The sequence below is a fragment of the Diabrotica virgifera genome, chromosome 9 (assembly GCF_917563875.1).
Source record: "Diabrotica virgifera virgifera chromosome 9, PGI_DIABVI_V3a".
In the NCBI taxonomy this organism is placed as follows: domain Eukaryota; kingdom Metazoa; phylum Arthropoda; class Insecta; order Coleoptera; family Chrysomelidae; genus Diabrotica; species Diabrotica virgifera.
The window spans coordinates 172,567,843-172,588,775 of NC_065451.1; the positions used below are offsets into that span (position 1 = coordinate 172,567,843).

The 20,933-nt window shown below is 32.4% G+C and overlaps 1 protein-coding gene across 1 annotated transcript in view; it reads right to left on the minus strand.

Annotated features, from left to right (window-relative positions):
• LOC126892115 (anaphase-promoting complex subunit 5) overlaps positions 1 to 20,920 on the minus strand; it is a 68,049-nt gene extending 47,129 nt beyond the window's left edge. The window contains exons 1-4 of the mRNA XM_050661589.1: positions 20,611 to 20,920; positions 13,586 to 13,888; positions 5,237 to 5,384; positions 4,336 to 4,495 (exon numbers count right to left, since the gene is read on the minus strand). Coding sequence (XP_050517546.1) covers positions 4,336 to 4,495; positions 5,237 to 5,384; positions 13,586 to 13,888; positions 20,611 to 20,725 — 726 coding nt within the window. The 5' untranslated portion in view covers positions 20,726 to 20,920. The remainder of the gene's footprint in view (positions 1 to 4,335; positions 4,496 to 5,236; positions 5,385 to 13,585; positions 13,889 to 20,610) is intronic.
• Between the last annotated feature and the right edge of the window lie 13 nt (positions 20,921 to 20,933).

Below are 20,933 nucleotides of genomic sequence, written 5' to 3' on the forward strand. Positions count from 1 at the left end.
ATAAGATTGTTATAGACAAAGAACTTGAGGAATTACATAACAGCGATTTCTCGCAAAACAAAACATATTTTTGTATTTTTTGGGTCGTTTTAAGCAAAAAATATTCCTACAAGTTTTTTCGTAGAATGCATAGTTTTCGAGATAACCGCGGTTGAACTTTCAAAAAATCGAAAAATTGCAATTTTTGAACTCGAATAACTTTTGATTAAAAAAAATAAAGTAGCAATTCTGCTTACCGCATTTGAAAGTTTAAGTCAAATTATATCGGTTTTGATTATTTGCATTGCTAAAAATTTATTATTTTATTGTTAAACAAAGCTATAAACACCTAGTGCGTGAGTGATGTTTTCAATGATTTCTCATTTAAAATCGAACGAGTAGGTAGAGTAGCTACAAGTGCAAGCGAGGCAATTTCTACGTAGCATGCGTTAAAACGCATGTATTAGGCACGGGAAACACTATGTGTTTATAGCTTTTTTTAACAATAAAAAAATTAATTTTTAGCAATGCAAATAATCAAAACCCATATAATTTGACTTAAACTTTCAAATGCGGTAAGCAGAATTGCTACTTTATTTTTTAATCAAAAGTTATTCGGGTTCAAAAATTGCAATTTTTCGATTTTTTGAAAGTTCAACCGCGGTTATCTCAAAAACTATGCATTCTATGAAAAAACTTGTAGGAATATTTTTTGCTTAAAATGACCCAAAAAATACAAAAAGATGTTTTGTTTTGCGAGAAATCGCTGTTATGTAATTCCTTAAGTTCTTTGTCTATAACAATCTTATCGACATCCGGATCAACTGTTACCCAAAAAATTCGTATTCTACGGGTCAAAATATATAAAAAAAAACTTGGGTAAGTCCATCTGAATTAAAGAGGCAGTTGTACCCCCCTTGGCGACAGGACTACATTGTCGCACTCCCATTTTCTCTAGATTTTCTTTGACTGCATATTTCCACCTTTTTCTAGGCCGCCCTACAGACCTTCTTCCATCTGGCCTTTCCCAGAACACATTGTTTATAAGGCGATTGTCGTTACTGCGTATCACATGCCCTGCCCATCTGAGTCTATTAGCCTTTATATATCTGACTAGATTTTCTTTTCCGAATAGAGACTCTAGCTCGTTATTGTATCTGAGCCTCCATTCGTTTGTCACGCTGTCTCTGCAAGGGACATATATCATTCGAAGGATTTTACGTTCCCACACCAGCAATTTATTTACTTCTCTTTTTGTTAGCGTTCATGTTTCGTTTCCATACGCGACTGCTGGTCGTATTATGGTCTTATATATATCTGGATTTTTGCACCTCGTGAGAGAAGTTTTGACTTCATTAGATGTTTCATTGCAAAGAAAGATCTGTTTCCTGCCATTATTCGCGTTTCAACTTCTCGCTCTAATTTGTTGTCATTTGTGATTGTTGCTCCTAGACATTTAAATTATTTAACCACTTCGAAGTTGTGATCGTTAATAGTAATATTTTGCCTTATTCGCGTCGTTCTTGTTTTGATACGACCATATATTTTGTTTTGTCTTCATTTATTTTTAGACAGATGTTTAATGCAGCTTCTTCAAAGCTCGAGAAAATATCCTTAATTTCTAATGTTGATTGTGCTACTGCGTCTACGTCATCGGCAAAGGCGAGTATGATTTTTGCTCCCCGAGCAGTCATGTCTGGTTTGATTCATGATCAATTATACGGGGCCCCTGATACTCAGGGGCCCAGCGCGGCATGTCGACACAAAATTCCATTCAAAAAATTGAACAAAATATTCTACAATTGTTGCACTATTAAAACGCTTTGAACAGTGTATATTGTTTGGATATCGACATTTTCGTGAAATGGATACTTTATCTATATATAAACTATATTTATGTACCTACAGGTACCTATCTATTTTTTTGCCTCTCGCCTTTCTATAACTACAGAGCTTTATTGTTTTGAAGCTACTTTTTATTGTCTATTCACCGTTGGTTGTATGTGAGACATTGTATAATGTATAATGCCAAATTGCAATATGTATTTGTAATCGCTTTACCTTTGAATATTTTAAACATTGAAACACTGTGTATTGTTTGCGTATATTTTCGTGTAATGTGTTCTTTATCTATAAATTGTATTTAGGTATATCTGTGTATTTTGCCGGTCGCTCGCCGTTAAAGTACAGAGCTTCTTTGTTTACGTTCATTTTCTATATCCATTTACCTTTGGCTTGAAAAAAACTGAATCTGTTTTAAATCAACAATTCAAATCTATTTTTCAACTTTGGTTTATTAGAGTTTATTAGATTTATTATTATTATCAATATTTCGGTTTTATACGCAGAGCTTAATAGTTTCTAAGGTTGTATTATGCAATTTGCAATTTATTTAAATTTTCAAATATACGGTGTTTCATTAATAATTGGAAATAATTTAACTGTAGATTATTGGGCTCAAAATATTAAGATTTAACCCAAAAACAAAAATCGAAAACTGGTAGGTACGTTTATTCCAGAGATGAATCGATTTCATCAATTGCGAATTTTTAGTACTGATCATATGCGTCCGTTTTGGGTAGGTCAACGGATATTTTATCGCATTATTTTTTTTGTTTTTTTAATTTTGAAGCATTTTTGACACTAGATTATTAAATTATCAGGTATTCTAGTACTAAAAGTTACTCTTGCTTTAGGTCAGTAAAATACACCGTTTTTTTTTAATTTTTTCAAATTTTGTTCAAATTCGAAAAACGAAACATTTTCAAATCGATTTTTTTAGAAGAACTTCCATTTAGCTTGGCTACTTGGGTAGAGATATCTTTCACTTTTGTTTTGTTACGGATCCATTCGTTTCTTTTCCTGTTATAGTTTAATGTTCAGCATTTGCCTTTCCATGGATCTTTCTGTCTTTGCTATTTTTTCCATATTTTCTTTTGTAAACGTTCATGTCTGAGAGCCATATATTAGAACAGGGAGTATACATTGATTGAATACTCTTGTTTTTAGGTATTGCGGGTATTTTCTGTCCTTTATAATATAAGACAGTTTTCCGAATGATGCCCAGGCCAATCTTATTCTTCTCTTTATTTCTTCGGTTTGATTTTCTTTATTTAATCTAGTGATTTGTCCTAGATATATATACTCTTTTACTTGTTCTATTCCTGTTTGTGCCACTGTAATTATTAGTTCTTCTTGTTTTATTAGCTTAATAGTTGTTGTTGCCTTATCATATATATTTGTAATTAAGTCGGTATATCTGTAGTCTATTCTGCTGCTTTGTAGGGAATTCTTTACTGCCCAGTGTTCCACACTATCAAATGCTTTTTCGAAGTCAGTAAATGCCATGTATAGCGGGATATGATATTCGTTAGCTTTTTCGATTAATATCTTCATCGTTAAAAGGTGGTCACTCGTACTGAAGCTCTTTCTAAATCCGGCTTGTTCGCTTGCCTGGTATCCATCTAATTTAGTTGTTAATCTGTTAATATCTTGGTTAATTGTTTGTACATCACATTTAGTAAAGCTATGGGTCTGTAATTCTTTAGATCCTTTTTATCTCCTTTCTTAAATAGTAACAATGTTACTGCTTCGTTCCAAGTGTTGGGTATTTGTTTTGTCATTAATATTTTATTCATAAGTATGTACAAAACTTCTCTAGTTGTTTTCCCACCATTTTTTAGCATTTCTACAGTTATCCCGTCTTTTCCTGGCGATTTATTATTCTTCATCTCCTTGAGTGCTCTTTTTATCTCATTCTTACCGATTTCTGGCTGTAAGTCGGAATTGACATTTTTTATTTTTATTTGTAGTTGCTTAAGGATTTCTTGTGTTGGTTTCTGTTTTGTATTGTAGAGGTGTTTTATAATATTCTTGTGTTATCTGTATAATTTCTTCTATATTATTGGTCTCTATACCTTCTTTGTTCTGTATACTATTAATCTGTATGGTTCTGTATTGTAACAACAGGTCTTATTAAGGTTTTATATCGGTTCATCTTTGTTCTCTTACTTAGAGTCTTGCTTCTCAGCAGAATTCTATTCATTCCATATGTTTTTTGCCTTTCAAAATTCTTTCCTGTGTTCTATGTTTTCTGGTATTCCCTATTGGTATTCCCAAGTAGATAAATGAGGATACAGTTTCAAATTTTAATATCATGTATTATGTTCTATGATATTTCTGAGTTGTTATGCCATCCTTCCCTAAGATAGACACACTGAAAAAAGAAGGATAACAAAACATGTAATGGAATGCAATTGATATTCATTCCATTACCTTAAGAAGATATGGCAAAAGAAGAAATAGGAAAGGGGGAAAAAGAGAAGGAAAAAGCTTAATGTGAATTAAATAACTTACCGCTCCTGACAAATCTGGATTTGACTTCAAAATATTCACAATTCTCTTCTGTAATTCTGGTGGAGGCAGAGCTTTTTCTTCATCATTAGACAACAAAGCAGCCTGGGTAGCTATGAATAGCTCTGCCTGTCTTCTAGACCAATTTTCTTTAGTATTTAACCTAAAACAAAATATACTTAATAGGTATTACTTACAACTGTCTCATCTAATTTTAGACTATTTCGTTCAATAAAACCAGAAAATAAAAAAGACAAAAAGGTACAAAAATATACTTGGTATTACTTACAACTGCCTCATCTAATTTTAGACTATCTCGTTCAAAAGAAAATAAAAAAGACAAAAAGGTAAAAGAACTTAATAACGTAGGCGTAAAATTTCGGGCCAATGCTTTTTAAATGCATTCATTTTTTTCGAATCTTGAGAAAAATAATATAATTTTGAAAAATTTAAAAGCAGAATGAAAGATTACATTGTTACCGAGGGCCGAAAGTCATTGAAAACTTCTATAATGTTAATTTTAATAAGTTACAGGGGTGAAAAAAAAAGAAAAATTGAGTGTGATTTTTAATTTAAAATATCTCATTCAAAAGGAATTTTTGTTTATTCTAAGGGACTTTCGGCCCTCGGTAATAACATAATCTTCCATTCTGCGTTTAAATTGTTCAAAATTATTTATTAGGTTTCTCACGATTCGAAAAAAATGATTGCATTTAAAAAGCATTGGCCCCGAAATTTTGCGCCTACGCTCTTAAAATAACGACAGAAAAGAAGCAATATATGCCCACTTGTATTTTCAAAAGATATAATATAATATAAAACATAAAACATATGATATAATATAAAATATACGATATAATGTAAAAGATATGATATAATATATAAAATATAGTATATATCTTACCAATTATCTGCAGGTTCCTCATCCGTTTGTATATGTTTAGCACTTTTTTCTAATTCATTGTAGTATCTTTGGAAGTCCTCGTACACTTTCGCAACTTCTGAGAAGGTTAGTTTCTCAAAAAATACTATAAATCTCCTTAAATAATAACCTTAAAAATATATGCCCCAAATATATTAGCTATACTTAATTAATAAAAAAAATAAAATAAAAGATCTCACAAATATGCTACTTAAAATATTATTATAAATATAAATTATTATTACAGTAGAACCCCGATTATCCGTGCTCCTCGGGACCGGAGGTGGCACGGATTATTGAAAAGCACGGATAATCTGAACATGTATTTCTTATGTATAATACATATGTACGTATTATTTTTCTCATAGACATCTTTCAGTGAGTCACAGTTTTTCGATTTCTTTCTAACGCATTAAATTGTATGTGACAGAAAAAAAGGCACGTCGGTGATTACAGACATTTATAACATTTATTCTAGTTGTCGATAGATGGCGCTATAATCGAAAAAAAGAATGTGTGCGTACTTTGTACGCACGTAAGAAGTTATACTTCTATTATATGATTTAAACGAAATTAATATACTTTTTATTTATATTTTATTTAAATATTAAACTAATTTATACTTACTACTTCTCAAACATTTTTATTAAAACAGTGCCAAAAACTAAAATAATAAAAGAATAAAACACACACAAACACATTAAAAATGCCACAAATGATTTCTGAACATTAATTGTCGGACAATTTTTTAACTAAATACGTATTTTCTGAAAATAAAATTATATAATAAATATACTTCCAATCATAAAATGTATAAAAAAAAATAAAAAAATAAAAGTTTTTATTGGGATTCGAACCAGTTGTATCAGTATCAGCGCGGTTGGTATATTGGGGTTCATTCGCCTTAAACGCTTCGCCACGGAGGCAATGTGTCATTATGTGCGAAGATCGACTAACTAAACGGATTAAGCTTTTGACATTTTTGAATTAAATTAAATTATTTTGATTTTGAATTGAAATGATTTAGAATTGAAAAAATACAACAAAACATAGAGTAAGAAAACAATATATTAGGTGAACATTGATAGAAATTTTGATGGTAATCAAGTTATGTAAATAAAAGTATTACATACTATGTATTTTGGTAGGTTCAAATAGGTAGGTACCTATGATATATTTACAATTATTACGTACCTGTTGCTTTCAAAAACTATTTAAATGTCTCTACCATTATAAACTCATTTGTTTCTGTCCTCACAATAAAACTAATATATTATACATTTGTTTACCTTCATATTGAACAATTATTTATTATTGACAGATCATTTCAACACCCAATCAGAGCCCGTATAACGACTAATACCATACTGTCGGTGTGCGCATGCGCGCAGATCAATATAAATTCACCCTCAATCTCAATCGCGCCTAAAGAAGTGTAACTTCAAAAAATTATTTACGAATTATATAAATAATATATCTACGAATATAATCTGTACAATTTATAAGACTATACAAATCAAAGAAAATACCATTTTATAAATGCAATAAACACAATTGATTTATTTTTATGCCAAATTGCAAATAAAATGTGACAACTGTCAGATTTAACTAAAATGTCATGTTAGAATATATGTGTGTTATCACGGACTTACCTTTTTTTCTATTATTTGTGACGCACTGAAAAATGCACATGAAAAGGACCATATACAATTATACACATACATAAATATGTACCTACCATAAAAAGATAACAGAAAAAATAAATCTTTCATTATGAGTCTCTCTTTCGTCATATAGAGTTTCCGTCTAGTGATTTGCGATGACGTTATTTTGATAGAACCTCAAAAATGCAACTTAAATTTGCAAGTAATAGAAAATCATAGCACGGATAATTCGCAGCACGGATAATCTGCACCCGGATAATCGGGGTTCTACTGTATAATTAAATATGGTATATTCCAAGATATAAAGTACTGGTTTTTGCGCAAATTGCATGTGCATGCCTGTGTGTCGGCATAATATTGCATCGACAGAATAAATGCATCGTTAGTTACATATGTATGTAATGAACGTTAAGTCCAACCGATAGACGGGAGGATCGCCACACTGAGACTAAAGATCGAAAAACACTATATAACATTAATAAATATATATGGTCTAACTGAAACATCCGATCCAACAGAATCCTGATGAATTCTATGACAACTTAAATAAAGCATGCGACGAAATATCAAAAAAAGACTATTAACCCTTAACCCCCAAGGGTGGGTAAAAATTGTCCACCTAATGCGTATTCCCTTGTAACATATTTATTACGTGTTTAGAAATTTTTCAAAAATTATTTATTGTTAACAAGACAGCCCTTTATCGAATGTTAATTTGGTTCCACCGATATTTTTGAAAATAAAACTAATATTTTGAGTTAAATACGGGTGGGCACAAAAAGTACACCCTTGGTAAAACTTGTTACTAGAAGTTTCTATGTATATTATTTCTCGTTGGTATGAACATAATCCATTTAAATATCGACATAACTGACATAATTATCCGCCAATGAGTAGGCTGAAAGGAAAAATGTGGAGAAAATCGACAAATCTGAATTACCTACTGGCTTTTACTGGTATATTAATTTTGATGTACATTGTAATTTTGTTTAAAATTTGTAAATTGTTTATATTAATATTTTAGAAGATGCTGTGTTTATTAAGAATAAGATTCTTAATTTTAATCCATTTCCAACAACTCTCAATAAATATATTAGCTATTTTCGAGGTGGACATTTTCTACCCACCCTTGGGCATACATGGAACCTAAAAAAGGTTGAGCATTTAAGGGTTAATATTATGCTATTAATACTGGGAGACACAAACATAAAACTGAAAAAAAAGGATACTTGAAAGACCAAATCGGAAACACAAAGGAACTCTACATGAAAAAACAAATGACAATGGCCACATAATCTGTCAACTCGCAGCAACACTAAATATTATAACTTTCCTAACAACAAAATTTGAGCATCTAAGTGTAGAGGAAGGCCTAGAAGATGACTGGATGATGTAGAAGAAAATATAAGAACAATGAATGTTAAAAGTGGACAGTTCAGTGCAAGCACACGAAGAAATGGAAAATAGTCACTACAGCAGCAAATACATACAGAAAGCTATTAGATGACATATGTAACAACCGCCTCCTTAATTTAGATGGACTTCTTCTTCTTCTTCACGTGCCATTTCAGAATTATCCGACGTTGGCGATCACCATTGCGAAGGCTTCTCGATCTTCTGCAATATGGAATAGTTGTCCTGCATTTGATATCCGAGTCCATTCACGAATGTTTTTTAACCAAGAAACTTGTTTTCTTCCTACACCTCTACGGCCCTCTATTTTGCCTTTAAGGATCAGTTGTAATATTTTATATCGACTTCCCCTCACTATATGTCCCTGGTAAGACATTTTTCGATGTTTAACAGTCTTTAGCAGTTCTCTATCTTTGTTGACCTTCCTTAGTACTTCTTCATTAGTTTTTCTTGCTGTCCAGGGTATCTTCAGCATCCGTCTATGAATCCACATTTCCAATGCTTCAATTCTGTTCATAATCGATACTTTTAGCGTCCACACTTCTGCACTATACAAAAGTACGGACCAAACATAGCACTTGACCATTCTTTGTCTTAGTTGAGATGATTATTGCAAAGAAATGACTTCATTTTCGTAAAAGTGGTTTTAGTCATTGCTATTCTACGTTTTATTTCTATGCCTGGATCTAGTTGGTCCGTTATCACAGTTCCCAGATATGTCATTTTGTGAACTTTCTCAACTTTGACTCCGTTTAATTGAAGCTTTGCATCGGGATGTGGGTCACGACTAAACACTAAAAATTTGGTTTTGTTTGAGTTTATTTTAATGCCCATTTTCTCTCCTACCTCGTGAATACGATCAAGCAGAATTTGGAGACCTTCAATATTATCTGACAGAATTACTGTATCGTCTGCATATCTTATCACATTAAGTAGTTCTCCGTTGATTTTTATTCCATATGGCTGTCTCTCAAGTACCTTTTTAAATAACTGGTCCGAGTAAACATTAAACAATGTTGGTGACAAAATGCAACCTTGTCTGACGCCTCGTTGTATGGAGATTTCATCGGTGTAGTTATCTCCAATTTTGACCGTAGCAGTTTGATTCCAGTACAAATTTTTAATGACACGAATATCTTTGTCATCTATTCTGATATTTTTCAGTATTTGCATTAATTTTACATGCTGTACTTTATCGAATGCCTTTTCGAAGTCCACGAAACATGCAAATACATCTTTTCTTTGATCACGGCATTTTTGTAATAGGATGTTAAGCGCAAAAAGTGCCTCCCTGGTACCCATAGCATTCTAAAACCAAATTGGGTATCTTCGAGATCTTATCAGCATTTGCGTCTAATTCTGTTGTGAAGTATTCTTAGGAAAATCTTAAGAGTGTGGCTCATTAGGCTAATTAATCGATATTCTGAGCATTTTCTCGCATTGTGTTTTTTAGGTATTGTGAAAAAGATGGATTTGAGCCAATCTGTGGGAATCACTCCGGTGTTATACAGAGAGCACGTAAAGGTTGGAATAAATTCATTTTCTCGAAAATTAGCGGTTTTGGAAAAAAATCCCGAAACAGGTCAATTTTTATTTTTAAATTACGACTTATTGGAATATATATCATAATAGTGACGTCACCCATTTGGGCGTGATGACGTCATCAATGATTTTTTTAAATAAGAATAGGGGTCGTGTTATAGCTCATTTGAAAGGTAATTCAATTCTCTATTTAGTAATATAAACATTAACATAATTATTTATACAGGGTGTCCAAAAAAATTTTTTTTAATTAAATTTATTGGCATAAAAAGAAGAATCTGTGTAAGTTATTTAATTCAAAATACATTTTACTGCTATCATAAAACAGGAAAAAATGTTTATTCGACAAATAATTATTGTTTTTTGCAAATTCAATATTAAAGCAGCCACCCACCTGCCTCTTGACAATTCGAGCATTTAATTTAAGCGAAAAGCAATGATTTTTTTTTTCAAATAAACATTTTTTTCTATTTTCTGAGAGCAGTAAAATGTATTTTGAATTAAATAAATTACACATATTCTTCTTTTTATGTCAATAAATTTAATCCAAAAAATTTTTTTTTCGACATCCTGTATAAATAATTATGTTAATGTTTATATTACTGAATAGATAATTGAATTACCTTTCAAATGAGCTATCACACGGCCTCTATTCTCATTTAAAAAAATCATCGATGACGTCATCACGCCCAAATGGGTGACGTCACTATTATGATATATATTCCAATAAGTCGTAATTTAAAAATAAAAATTGACCTGTTTCGGGATTTTTTTCCAAAAACCGTCCATTTTCGAGAAAATGAATTTATTCCAACCTTTACGTGCTCACTGTATATTGAATTAAAAAGTCTTACTACTACTTTTATGTTATCATCCTCTATTAGTTTCAGCAACTCAGTTGGTGTATCATCTGGACCACAAGCTTTTCTAATTTTAGCACTATTTATAGCGTGTTCTACTTCGCATATTTCATAATTTCTGGGCCGTCAGTACAGTTTTGGTAGAATTCGGTAATATTATTCCTATCATCTTCAAACAACTCTGATATATACAGTTGCCATTCTTTTCTTATTTCGTGCTCATTTACAATAATTTTGTTATTATTTTCAACGAGCACAGAGGGAACTGGTTTTTTTATATGTTACTTATTTCTTTTAGTTTTTTGTGCACATTAAACAAGTCGTGCCTAGATATCACATCCTCCATTTCGTCGCACCCGTCGCACCTTTCTCTCATCCATTTTTCTTTGGCTAATTTGATCTCCTTTTTTATTCTTCTCTGCAGGTGTCTATATTCTGTTTCATGAGATTTGATCAGTCGTCGTTGTTCCATCAATTTCAAGATGTCGTCTGTCATCCATTTATTTTTCTTGATTAAGTTTTTTCTATAATCATAGTTTGTGGAGATTTCGTTAACTCGATTTTTAAATTCACTCCATATTTCTTCGGGATCTTCTAGTTGTTCTCCGATGTTTTTTATTCTATTGTTAAATTCTTTTTTAATGTTATGTTTTATGTTTATATCGTCAAAGTTAAGTACATTGGTTTTTGGTTTTTGTCGCTGAATTCGTTTTAACCTTAGTTTAATATCTGCTACAAGTGGTTGATGATCAGATCCAATATCTGCCCCAGGAAATGTAGTGACTTTTTTGACGGCATTTCGGAAACGCTCATTTACAAGTATATAGTCTATTTGATTTCTTGAAGACTCAGGGTTACTGCCATCATCAAATGGGGCTTTCCAAGTGTATAGTCGTCGTTTGGGTAGTTTCTATCAGGTGTTTGCAATGATCATATCGTTTTCTTTACAAAATTCATACAATCTCTGTCCTCGATCATTAGGTTGCCCAAGACCATAAGGACCTACAGTCTGACCTCGTCGACCTTCTCTAATTTTTGCATTGAAGTCGCCTATAATAGATAAAATTTCGTGTTTATTAAGTTTCTGCAAGATGTCTTGGATCTGCTCATACAACTTCATCGTCATATTTTCTCTGCAGTCGGGGCATAGATTTGAAGTATGTTAGTTTTAAATGGTTGAGTATTTATTTGGAGTAATGATGGACTTACCCAAGTTTTTTTATGTATTTTGACCCTTAGAACACGAATTTTTTGGGTAACAGTTGATCCGGATGTCGATAAGATTGTTTTAAACAGAGAATTTGCGGAATTACATAACAGCGATTTTTCGCAAAACAAAACATTTTTTTGTATTTTTTGGATGATTCTCAGCAAAAAATGGTTTTACAAGTTTTTTCGTAGGATGCATAGTTTTCGAGATAAACGCGGTTAAACTTAAAAAAAAAATCGAAAAAGTGCAATTTTTGAACCCGAATAACTTTTGATTAAAAAACAAAACAGCAATTCTGCTTACTGCATTTGAAAGTTCAAGTCAAACTCTATCGGTTTTGATTATTTGCATTGCTAAAAATTAAGTTTTTATTTGTTAAACAAAGCCATAAACACAGTGTTTCCCGTGCCCAATGCATGCGTTTTAATGTAGGTACGTAATCTACGTAGAAATTGTCTGTATGCGCGCCTACTCGTTCGATTTCAAATGAGAAATGCATTGAAAACATCTATCAATCACTGTGTTTATAGCTTTGTTTAACAATAAAAAAAGAATGTGTGTGTACCTACTTTGTACGCACGTAAGAAGTTATACTTCTATTATATGATTTCAACGAAGTAAATATACTTTAAACATTTGATTTGTATTTTATTTAAATATTAAGCTAATTTAATACTTACCACTTTCAAAAAATGTTTATTAAAACAATACCAAAAATTAAAAAAAAAAAAAGAAATATGAATTAATTGTCCGGATTTGAACGCGGGACCTTTCGATCTCTAGTCGAATGCTCTACCAATGACCTACCACGGCTCTGTATACATCTCTTCTCGGACATAATTACAATCACGGTGACAAATAGATCAAGTGAAGTATAAAATAAAAATGTTTTAATAATACTTATTATCTTACTCCCGAGAAAGGACAAATCCAAAGACACAAAAATTATAATAAATATATTTATAAAAAACACTAATATATTCGTTTTGCACCTTATTTGCGCTGATACATATCTACATAAATTGAAAGATTTAGCAACTAAGCCCATACTGTCTGTGTGCGCATGCGCGCAGAATAATAAAAATCTCAATCGCGCCTAAAGAAGTATAACTTCAAAAATTAATTTTTAGCAATGAAAGTAATCAAAACCGATAAAATTTGACTTTTTCAAATGCGGTAAGCAGAATTGCTATTTTATTTTTCAATCAGAAGTTATTCGGGTTCAAAAATTGCAATTTTTCGATTTTTTGAAAGTTCAACCGCGTTTATGTCGAAAACTATGCATCCTACGAAAAAATTTGTAAAAACATTTTTTGCTTAGAATGACCCAAGAAATACAAAAAATGTTTTGTTTTGCGAAAAATCGCTGTTATGTGATTCCTCAAGTTCTTTGTTTATAACAATCTTATCGACATCCGGATCGACTGTTACCCAAAAAATTCGTGTTTTGCGGGTCAAAATACATAAAAAAAACTTGGGTAAGTCCACCTGAATTAAGGAGGCCGTTGTACCCCCACTGGCGACAGGACTGTGGAGTAATCCACTTCACCCAAGAATAGGATTTTGAATGCCATGGCGTTAGTTATAACCCCTACGAATTGTAATGCTGAACGAATGAATGAATAGTACAATAAAATCTTACCTGCAATACTAGTTTTAGCTATAGCACTATTACTGTTTAGGGGATCGTCAGATTTGTCCATAATTTTCAATAAAGTATCCACAATATCCAGTAAATTGCCAATTCCTTCTTCATTTAATGTGGCCAATGTTTGATCAAAAGATTCTATCAAACTATCAGGTATCACATATTTTTTGGATGTTAATAATTTCCTCAGATCAAATAATGGTAGGTCAGGGCTTTGTATTAATCGTAGAGTTAAGTCGCAGAAATCTCTTCTGTATTTGCACATGAGCGCTTGATCTTCCATCTCCTTAAATTTTTCTGGAAATAAAAGAAAATTATAAGGGTGGCAATATTAAATTTAAATAAAGTGTATCAATCGAAATAAGTGGTTGTTCTAATCTAAAACTGCAGTAAGTAAACTATTATACAATACATTTAGTTTTCGATTAGATATAGGTGAGTGAAGGAAACCCTAAAATCGGCAACATTGCTTATACCACCATCGTTGTTTAATCGCCAAATAATGGTAGAGAGCAGAGAGACAGAATTAAAATTTGGCCAGTCAGCAACCTTACACTTTTGGCCAAGAAACGCAATAGCGAGCGGCCACAAGGGGGCAGTGGCTGCTGGTTAGGGTCGGCAGGGACGGCAGTGCCGACCCACACATTTATGGACACATTATAGATTTTTTTAAATATTTAATTTAATCAGAGTTGATGATATTCGTTTCTGCGAAATAAAAAAATATCTGTGAGATAATACAGACTAAATTTTATTCATTGTTTTTAAAAGAATTCGATCGATCCGATACGTTAAGCGTTAAGTGATCCCTGTGCGCTGTGCGTAAGAGTATTTTCAAATTAATGATCCTATAGCCATGCACCCGATTGCGATTGCGATAGGCCCGCTTCGGCAAGCCGTCCCCAGATTGACGATCTGCTTGTAATAAGAAGCTATGGAATATTAGCCGATAGGTAACCAATTATACATTCCCCGTATTCATTTGAATGGCAAGTCCGGCAGATACCAATCTGCCGATCGGTGATCTGCAAACGGCAGCAAGGCACGTACCTTGCTAGCGCACCCGGGATGAAACTATGAAATAAGTAGTTTTACGTCGTTTAATTATTGATATTGTAGTTTTTGTAAGTTGCCAGGAATTACCATTTAGGGGACAGTATGAATCGAAGCATTCGTTAAATCAAGTTAATTATAGAGAACAAATAAAATTGTTTAACAAATACGATCTGGAATTTTCTAATTTACTTTCTGTCTCGAAGAGATTTAGCGGAGTATCTAAAACAGCACAGAATGAAAGAATCAATTAGTAGTTACATTTTGATCCTTTTCGGCAGAAGTAGACGAAACTACTGATAGAGGTAACATGTTATTCCATAATTATCAAAATTGTTCTTTGATACGCGTTACGTCTAATATTTATGAGAGGTTTTTAGGTTTTCAGACGTGAGTAGAAGCCATAAGACAGAATATATTGTTGGAGTTTTAAAGGACAGAATAAATTTTTTTGATATCAAAAGTAAATTGGTAAGGCAAACTTATGACGGCGGTGGTGCCTTGATGTCCGGTGAATTGTATGGTCTCCAGGCAAAAGTTAAAACTATTACACCCCCGCTTTATTTACTCACTGTCATAAGTCACTTACCTCTTTGACGATTCAAAATTTAAAAGTTACGAAAAAGAATTTTCACAATATCTATTAAACAGGTTTATTAAAAATTATCCATCATTCTCAGTGGTTTCATGGCAAAATTAGCAGTGCAGGAACGCACTTTCCTTGACTTTTTTACAAGTAAAATATTACTCTATGATTTTTTAATACAAGTTACGTCTGCATATTTTAAAGTGTGTATGCATTTGCATAATTCAAAAATTCCGTGATTTATTTACAAAACCTAAATTCTTTATTTTTTTTTTCTTTTCTTAACCAGTGCCGGAACGGCGTTCCCGCACCATGACACCACTGATCATTCTTTAATCAAATAAAATAAGAAAATTAAATTTTATATGCTGATTCAAATATTTTCGCAAGGTGGGATAAGTTACAAAATATGTATAATTTTATATACTGCAATTCATTAGGTACAACAAACTGTTCCCGAAATAAATAAATTATTGTTCTCAAATGTGGGCAAATTCTGCCTCAAATGAACGGGATTTCTCTTGTCTCAAAAGAGTCAAAACGTATTGTCGAAACACCATGAAACAAGAAAGAATGTCAAGCTTGTCTCAAATGTCAATAGAAAAAAACTTTTAAAATCTCTCCAAAACAATAATAAATTTTACAATGACGTTATAACCCATTTTGCTACTTCGAAACAACATAGACTAGGACCAGAGTTAATTTATAAACAGATTTAGGTTCTAAATTTATAGGAAAAAAAAAACAAAAATCTATGAAATTGAACCTTTTAATTAGATGACATACCTATCTGAGTAGACAAAACCTTGCCGACTCTGTCCCTAACGTCACGAGCCGCCACTGCAAGGGGGATGAAACTAAAGTAAGATTGCAATAATTACACATTAGCGTTGTACTGCACATGTTTAACCCCCCAATGTTCCAAGAATGTGTTGAAGAAGTCCAACAAAAAGCCTAATTCTTAAAAAGTTTCTTGCTAAGACACATTGAATAATATATGGCTTGTACTATTTCGTGGATTTTAGAACAGTATTTCCGGTTGCAACTCTGGAACCGGAAGTCCAAGGTCAAATTTCTGACCTTTAATACCACTTTTGGGTTATAAGCGTTTATTCAACACCTCATTTGTCATTTTATCTGTTCTAATAACAGATGTCTTAAATATTGTGTTTACAGACAGACAGACAGACATGGATAATTAAAGGTTTTTATATTTTAAGGTTGTAAAATGCGTGAAAACAATATTAACTGCTTTAACCTTTAACTACACGCGCTGGCGTAATTTGTACGCCAGATATAAGAATTCTACTGCAAATATATTTAAAAATTTAATTTTTGACTTTGTTTATCTATCTAACCTATCACTGGAATGTGCTTTACAATTGGTTTTAGTTTCGTTATAATCGGCGTTCTGGGAAGATCGTAATTTACAGTTTATTAATTATTTGTTGTTTCCGGTGGTGGACAATATACCTACCCCACGATTATAGTAATATAAGTACATCTTTCAATTGTTTTTTAGTCATTATGGCATAAAATATCATTTTAGTCATTATGGCTTAGGGTTTATCAAACGTTATGCAAAAGAATTTCTAAATATCCCATCCATAAAAGTATTCTATTGTTCACTTGTGAGACCTCACCTAGATTAGTGTTCATGTGTTTGGTCTCCACACTATAACACCCATATTCTAGCTATTGAGAGAGTTCAGCACAAGTTCTTAAGCTTTGTTGCATTTAAACAAAACCAGAGGGTTGATGAAATTAACTATTCTAATATAGAAAAGTCTCTCAACATAACCTCTCTCCAAATCCGACACATCCATAAGGATCTCACGATGTTTTATAATATACTACACTCCAATAATTTTGGTCCTCAACTATTGGAGAAAATTAGCCTCCATGTTCCCAGTAGACAAACGAGGCTAAATCAACTTTTTTACATTAGACTCCATCGCACTAACTACGGACACAACTCCTTCATGTCCAGAACACCTACATAGGTTTGCTAACTAATATTCGGAGGGTTTAAATTGTTATAGTTTTCCAAATGAATTTAAAGCTTCAGCTTAAAAACTGTGATAACTTGATATCCTTGTGTTTTGTACATTTTTTGTTAATGTTTGTTATTTATTTAATGTTCCTAGTTTGTATGATTAAAATTTTTAAATTTACTTTAGGTTAGGTTATAAATCTCCTGTGATTAATGTTTACACTGTATTTTAATTGGGTGATTGCCCGTTGATAAATAAAATAAATAAATAAATAAAATATATTTTTCTTTATAAACAATACTTTTTCTCATGTAAAAAATCACATTTCAAAAAAATTTTTATTAGTAATTTTATTTATCATGGAGTCAGATTCCAGTTACAAATCCTAATTGGCTTACTGAGAAGGAACTCGTAAGTATTCGCTGATGCCGAATAAGGTTTATAACAAACAACTAAGTGAATCTTTTCAAAAAAAAAATAAACAAATCCGATATTTTTAAGTGTATTTTCTTGTGGCGTATAAAGTATGCCACGCATGTAGTGATGTTATATTATAATTATGATTATACAGTAGACTCCCGTAAGTTCGGCCACCTCGGGACCGGACCCTAGGCCGAACTTAAAAGTGGCCGAACTAACCGATGCTTATCTAAAAAATGCCCATTTATTGTTTGTATGGATCTAACAAAAACAAAACACTTGTACATTAAGTAGAAGACAACACAGAGGAATACTATGACATATTTTTAACATATATAAAAAGATAGACCGTTACAAAAGTACTATAAAACAATACTTACAGAACTCTGGGCCTAATAAAATTTAAAAATATTATTGCACATTGGTGGTTTGGCTTCTTAAACACTTAAAAAAAGTCAATAATTTTTTTCTGAATTTTCGTTTCTAATGATTTTGGATGTGCAAAGTGTGTGACTATTGCTCAGAGAGCCGGCCGGACTAAGCGGAGACCGAACTAACCGAGGCCGAACTTACGGGAGTCTACTGTATTATAAAATTTGATGTTATTAAATAAATAGAATGTAAAATGTTAGTTTTGCTTTAAAGTTGTGGAGCAGAATTACAGCTACATTTGAATTAGCTTATTAAATTTTTTTAATACCATTAGAGATATTAAATATTTGACAATAATATATTTCTTTTTTGTTATTTAACTTTTGCGGAAATTTAAACAAAACCATTCCTTAACTATGAATGAGGTTAACATTGTATGTAAATTAACAGAAAAATAAAATACACTTGCCATAAAATTTTAAACTCCAATATAAAAAAACAACTGTTTGTGTAATATAAATAACTTGTAAATGCAATAACACGACAAAAACCAGCAAACATCCAACAAACTGACAGTGACAAGTAAGTAAACAAACAAGAAACTTCACAAATTGTACTTAAAATCTCATAACATCCCGAAGCGTCTTTTTTGTACCTATTTCTTTCCGATGTACTGAGTCTAGAGCGTTGATAAAATAACATGTGTCTTTACTCTTTACTTAATAACAAGCGGTAGTTGGTTTGTCTTTAGTTTCATGTGTGAAAGGCAATGATGCTAGATAAAAAGTATTTGTTTTATCTCACCAGGTATTAATGACGCACGGGCAAAGAACCCTGGACTCAACTGTATGGTGCCGAAGTGTGCCTGACACTGAAAGATACATATTGAGGATCCTAGAGAGAAAAATCATTTGGAGAATAGCAAGCCCACTAAACTTAGGCTGAGTTTATAGTAAAGCAGTGAGCATAGAGCATAGCAGTTTACCTAGATCCACCTCTATGTGAACAAACACACTAGAAGCATTGCATCTGTTTATAGTAATGCTGTTAAGATAGCGTTGCGAAAAGCGGTGCAAATATTGGTTTCATAAGAAACAAAAATATTTGATTTTGATAGCGGTTCACATAGCGTTTGACTGTATTCTCCTCTTTGTGTCTGCCTGACCAGTTCTCTTATCTCACTTCTTGTAATCAAGATATCTGGTTATTTTGTCTTAACCCTCTAGTGCCCGAATTTTTTTGGTACCACTACCAAATTTCACTCTAAACTGAAAATTACAGCGTAAAAATTTGTCTGATTGCTCAAATTTTTAAAAGCTGGGTGCCTATCCGATTTAGTCCAGGGGGTGGTTTGGGTATTGCAGCTATAAAATACTTAAATAGTAAGTCTGGAAACATTTATTACAGCCCACCTTGAGGCGGACTGGGGCACTAGAGGGTACCAGTCTTATTTCTCTTGTGTTTATACAAATAAAATATTGTTTATCATTAATATCGTTGGTTGAAAGGTAAATGGTCAATGGTAATCCACAAATCAACTTTTTTCAGGAAGTAGAAATAACATTCCATTTAAGTAATTTGATGAGCAATTAACCTAATAATTTTTTTTTCATTAATTTATAGATCAATTATTGATTTACATGGAATGATTCTTCTACTTCCTGAAAAAAGTTGATTTGTGGGTTACAACCTTTTACCTTTCAACCTTCGATATGTCATCTGCTAATTGGTTAATAAATAACTTTCACATTCATCGACCTTAATGGGATCAGAAGGATAAGAACCACAGAAACATATTAGTGTTAGAAAAATTGTGGAAAAGGGTTGGGGATAAGTTGGGATTGGGAATATGATTTTAATGTGATTTTAATTTTTAAATTAACTTTGTTGTTAATTTTACAGTATACACATTAAATTCTATTCAGTGAAACATAATTTTTAAACGTTTCCCGCACTTCTCAGGCACCTGAGAACCACCCCGCACGTAACAACTTCGGCACCTCTATCTATGCACCTCTTACAGCTATCATCAACACGATATATCCGAGTGTAGATGCCAGGATGATGAAGCCTTCAAATGCTGCACTAACATGAAAACAGCTAAACACCTTCGGTACAGTGATGCACCTGTGTGCATCATGCTTGACTGTCCGCTACATACTGTAATGCACAAGGGTGCATCACGAGCTGGCGTTCACCACTGGGTAAGCGTGGAATCCGTATATAAGGTGCGACTTGCCTTATGACGATCTGGAGTGAAAGGGTTAAAACGATATTATTATAGTTCCACTTGTAAGGAATTAATACCATTGCTACAGTGTGAATAGTGGCAATAGCCCTGTAATTAGTCTCAAGGATAAGCAACCTCACTTATCCCAAGTAATGCCTGTAACTCTCAAAGTTAAATTGACATGGGACCTGGATATTTTTAAAAAGATTTATAAGTTTTTTTATTGGATTATTAGGCTACTGAGTTCTATGTGGCAGTTAACACTGCATTCAATAATAATGCTTCAACATGAAGCATGCAAAGGAATATATTAGTAGGTACCTGAAGAAAACCCTTGGGGGAAATATATAAAAAAACGACTTACCATCATCTCTGAAGAGGCAAAAGCTTTTGATCAATATTGAAACTGTTAGTCTATGGGGTGTTATTAAATCAGTATTCACTTTTTTGGTGGTTGGTGTAGTTTCTTTTGAAGCCATCTTTTTATTTGTTTATTATATCACTAGCATTTAAAACTAACCGTGGCTGTAACAGCCCGGTAAGGGTGTTTATAATTTTAAAATCGTTTATTTATATCTTTGTTCACTTTGGCGCATAACAGAACAAGACATAACCTTTTTTACCTTTGTTTAAAAAATGGTGTTGACAACATCCTGACAAGCCGACATTTCTTAAACTGACACTGAC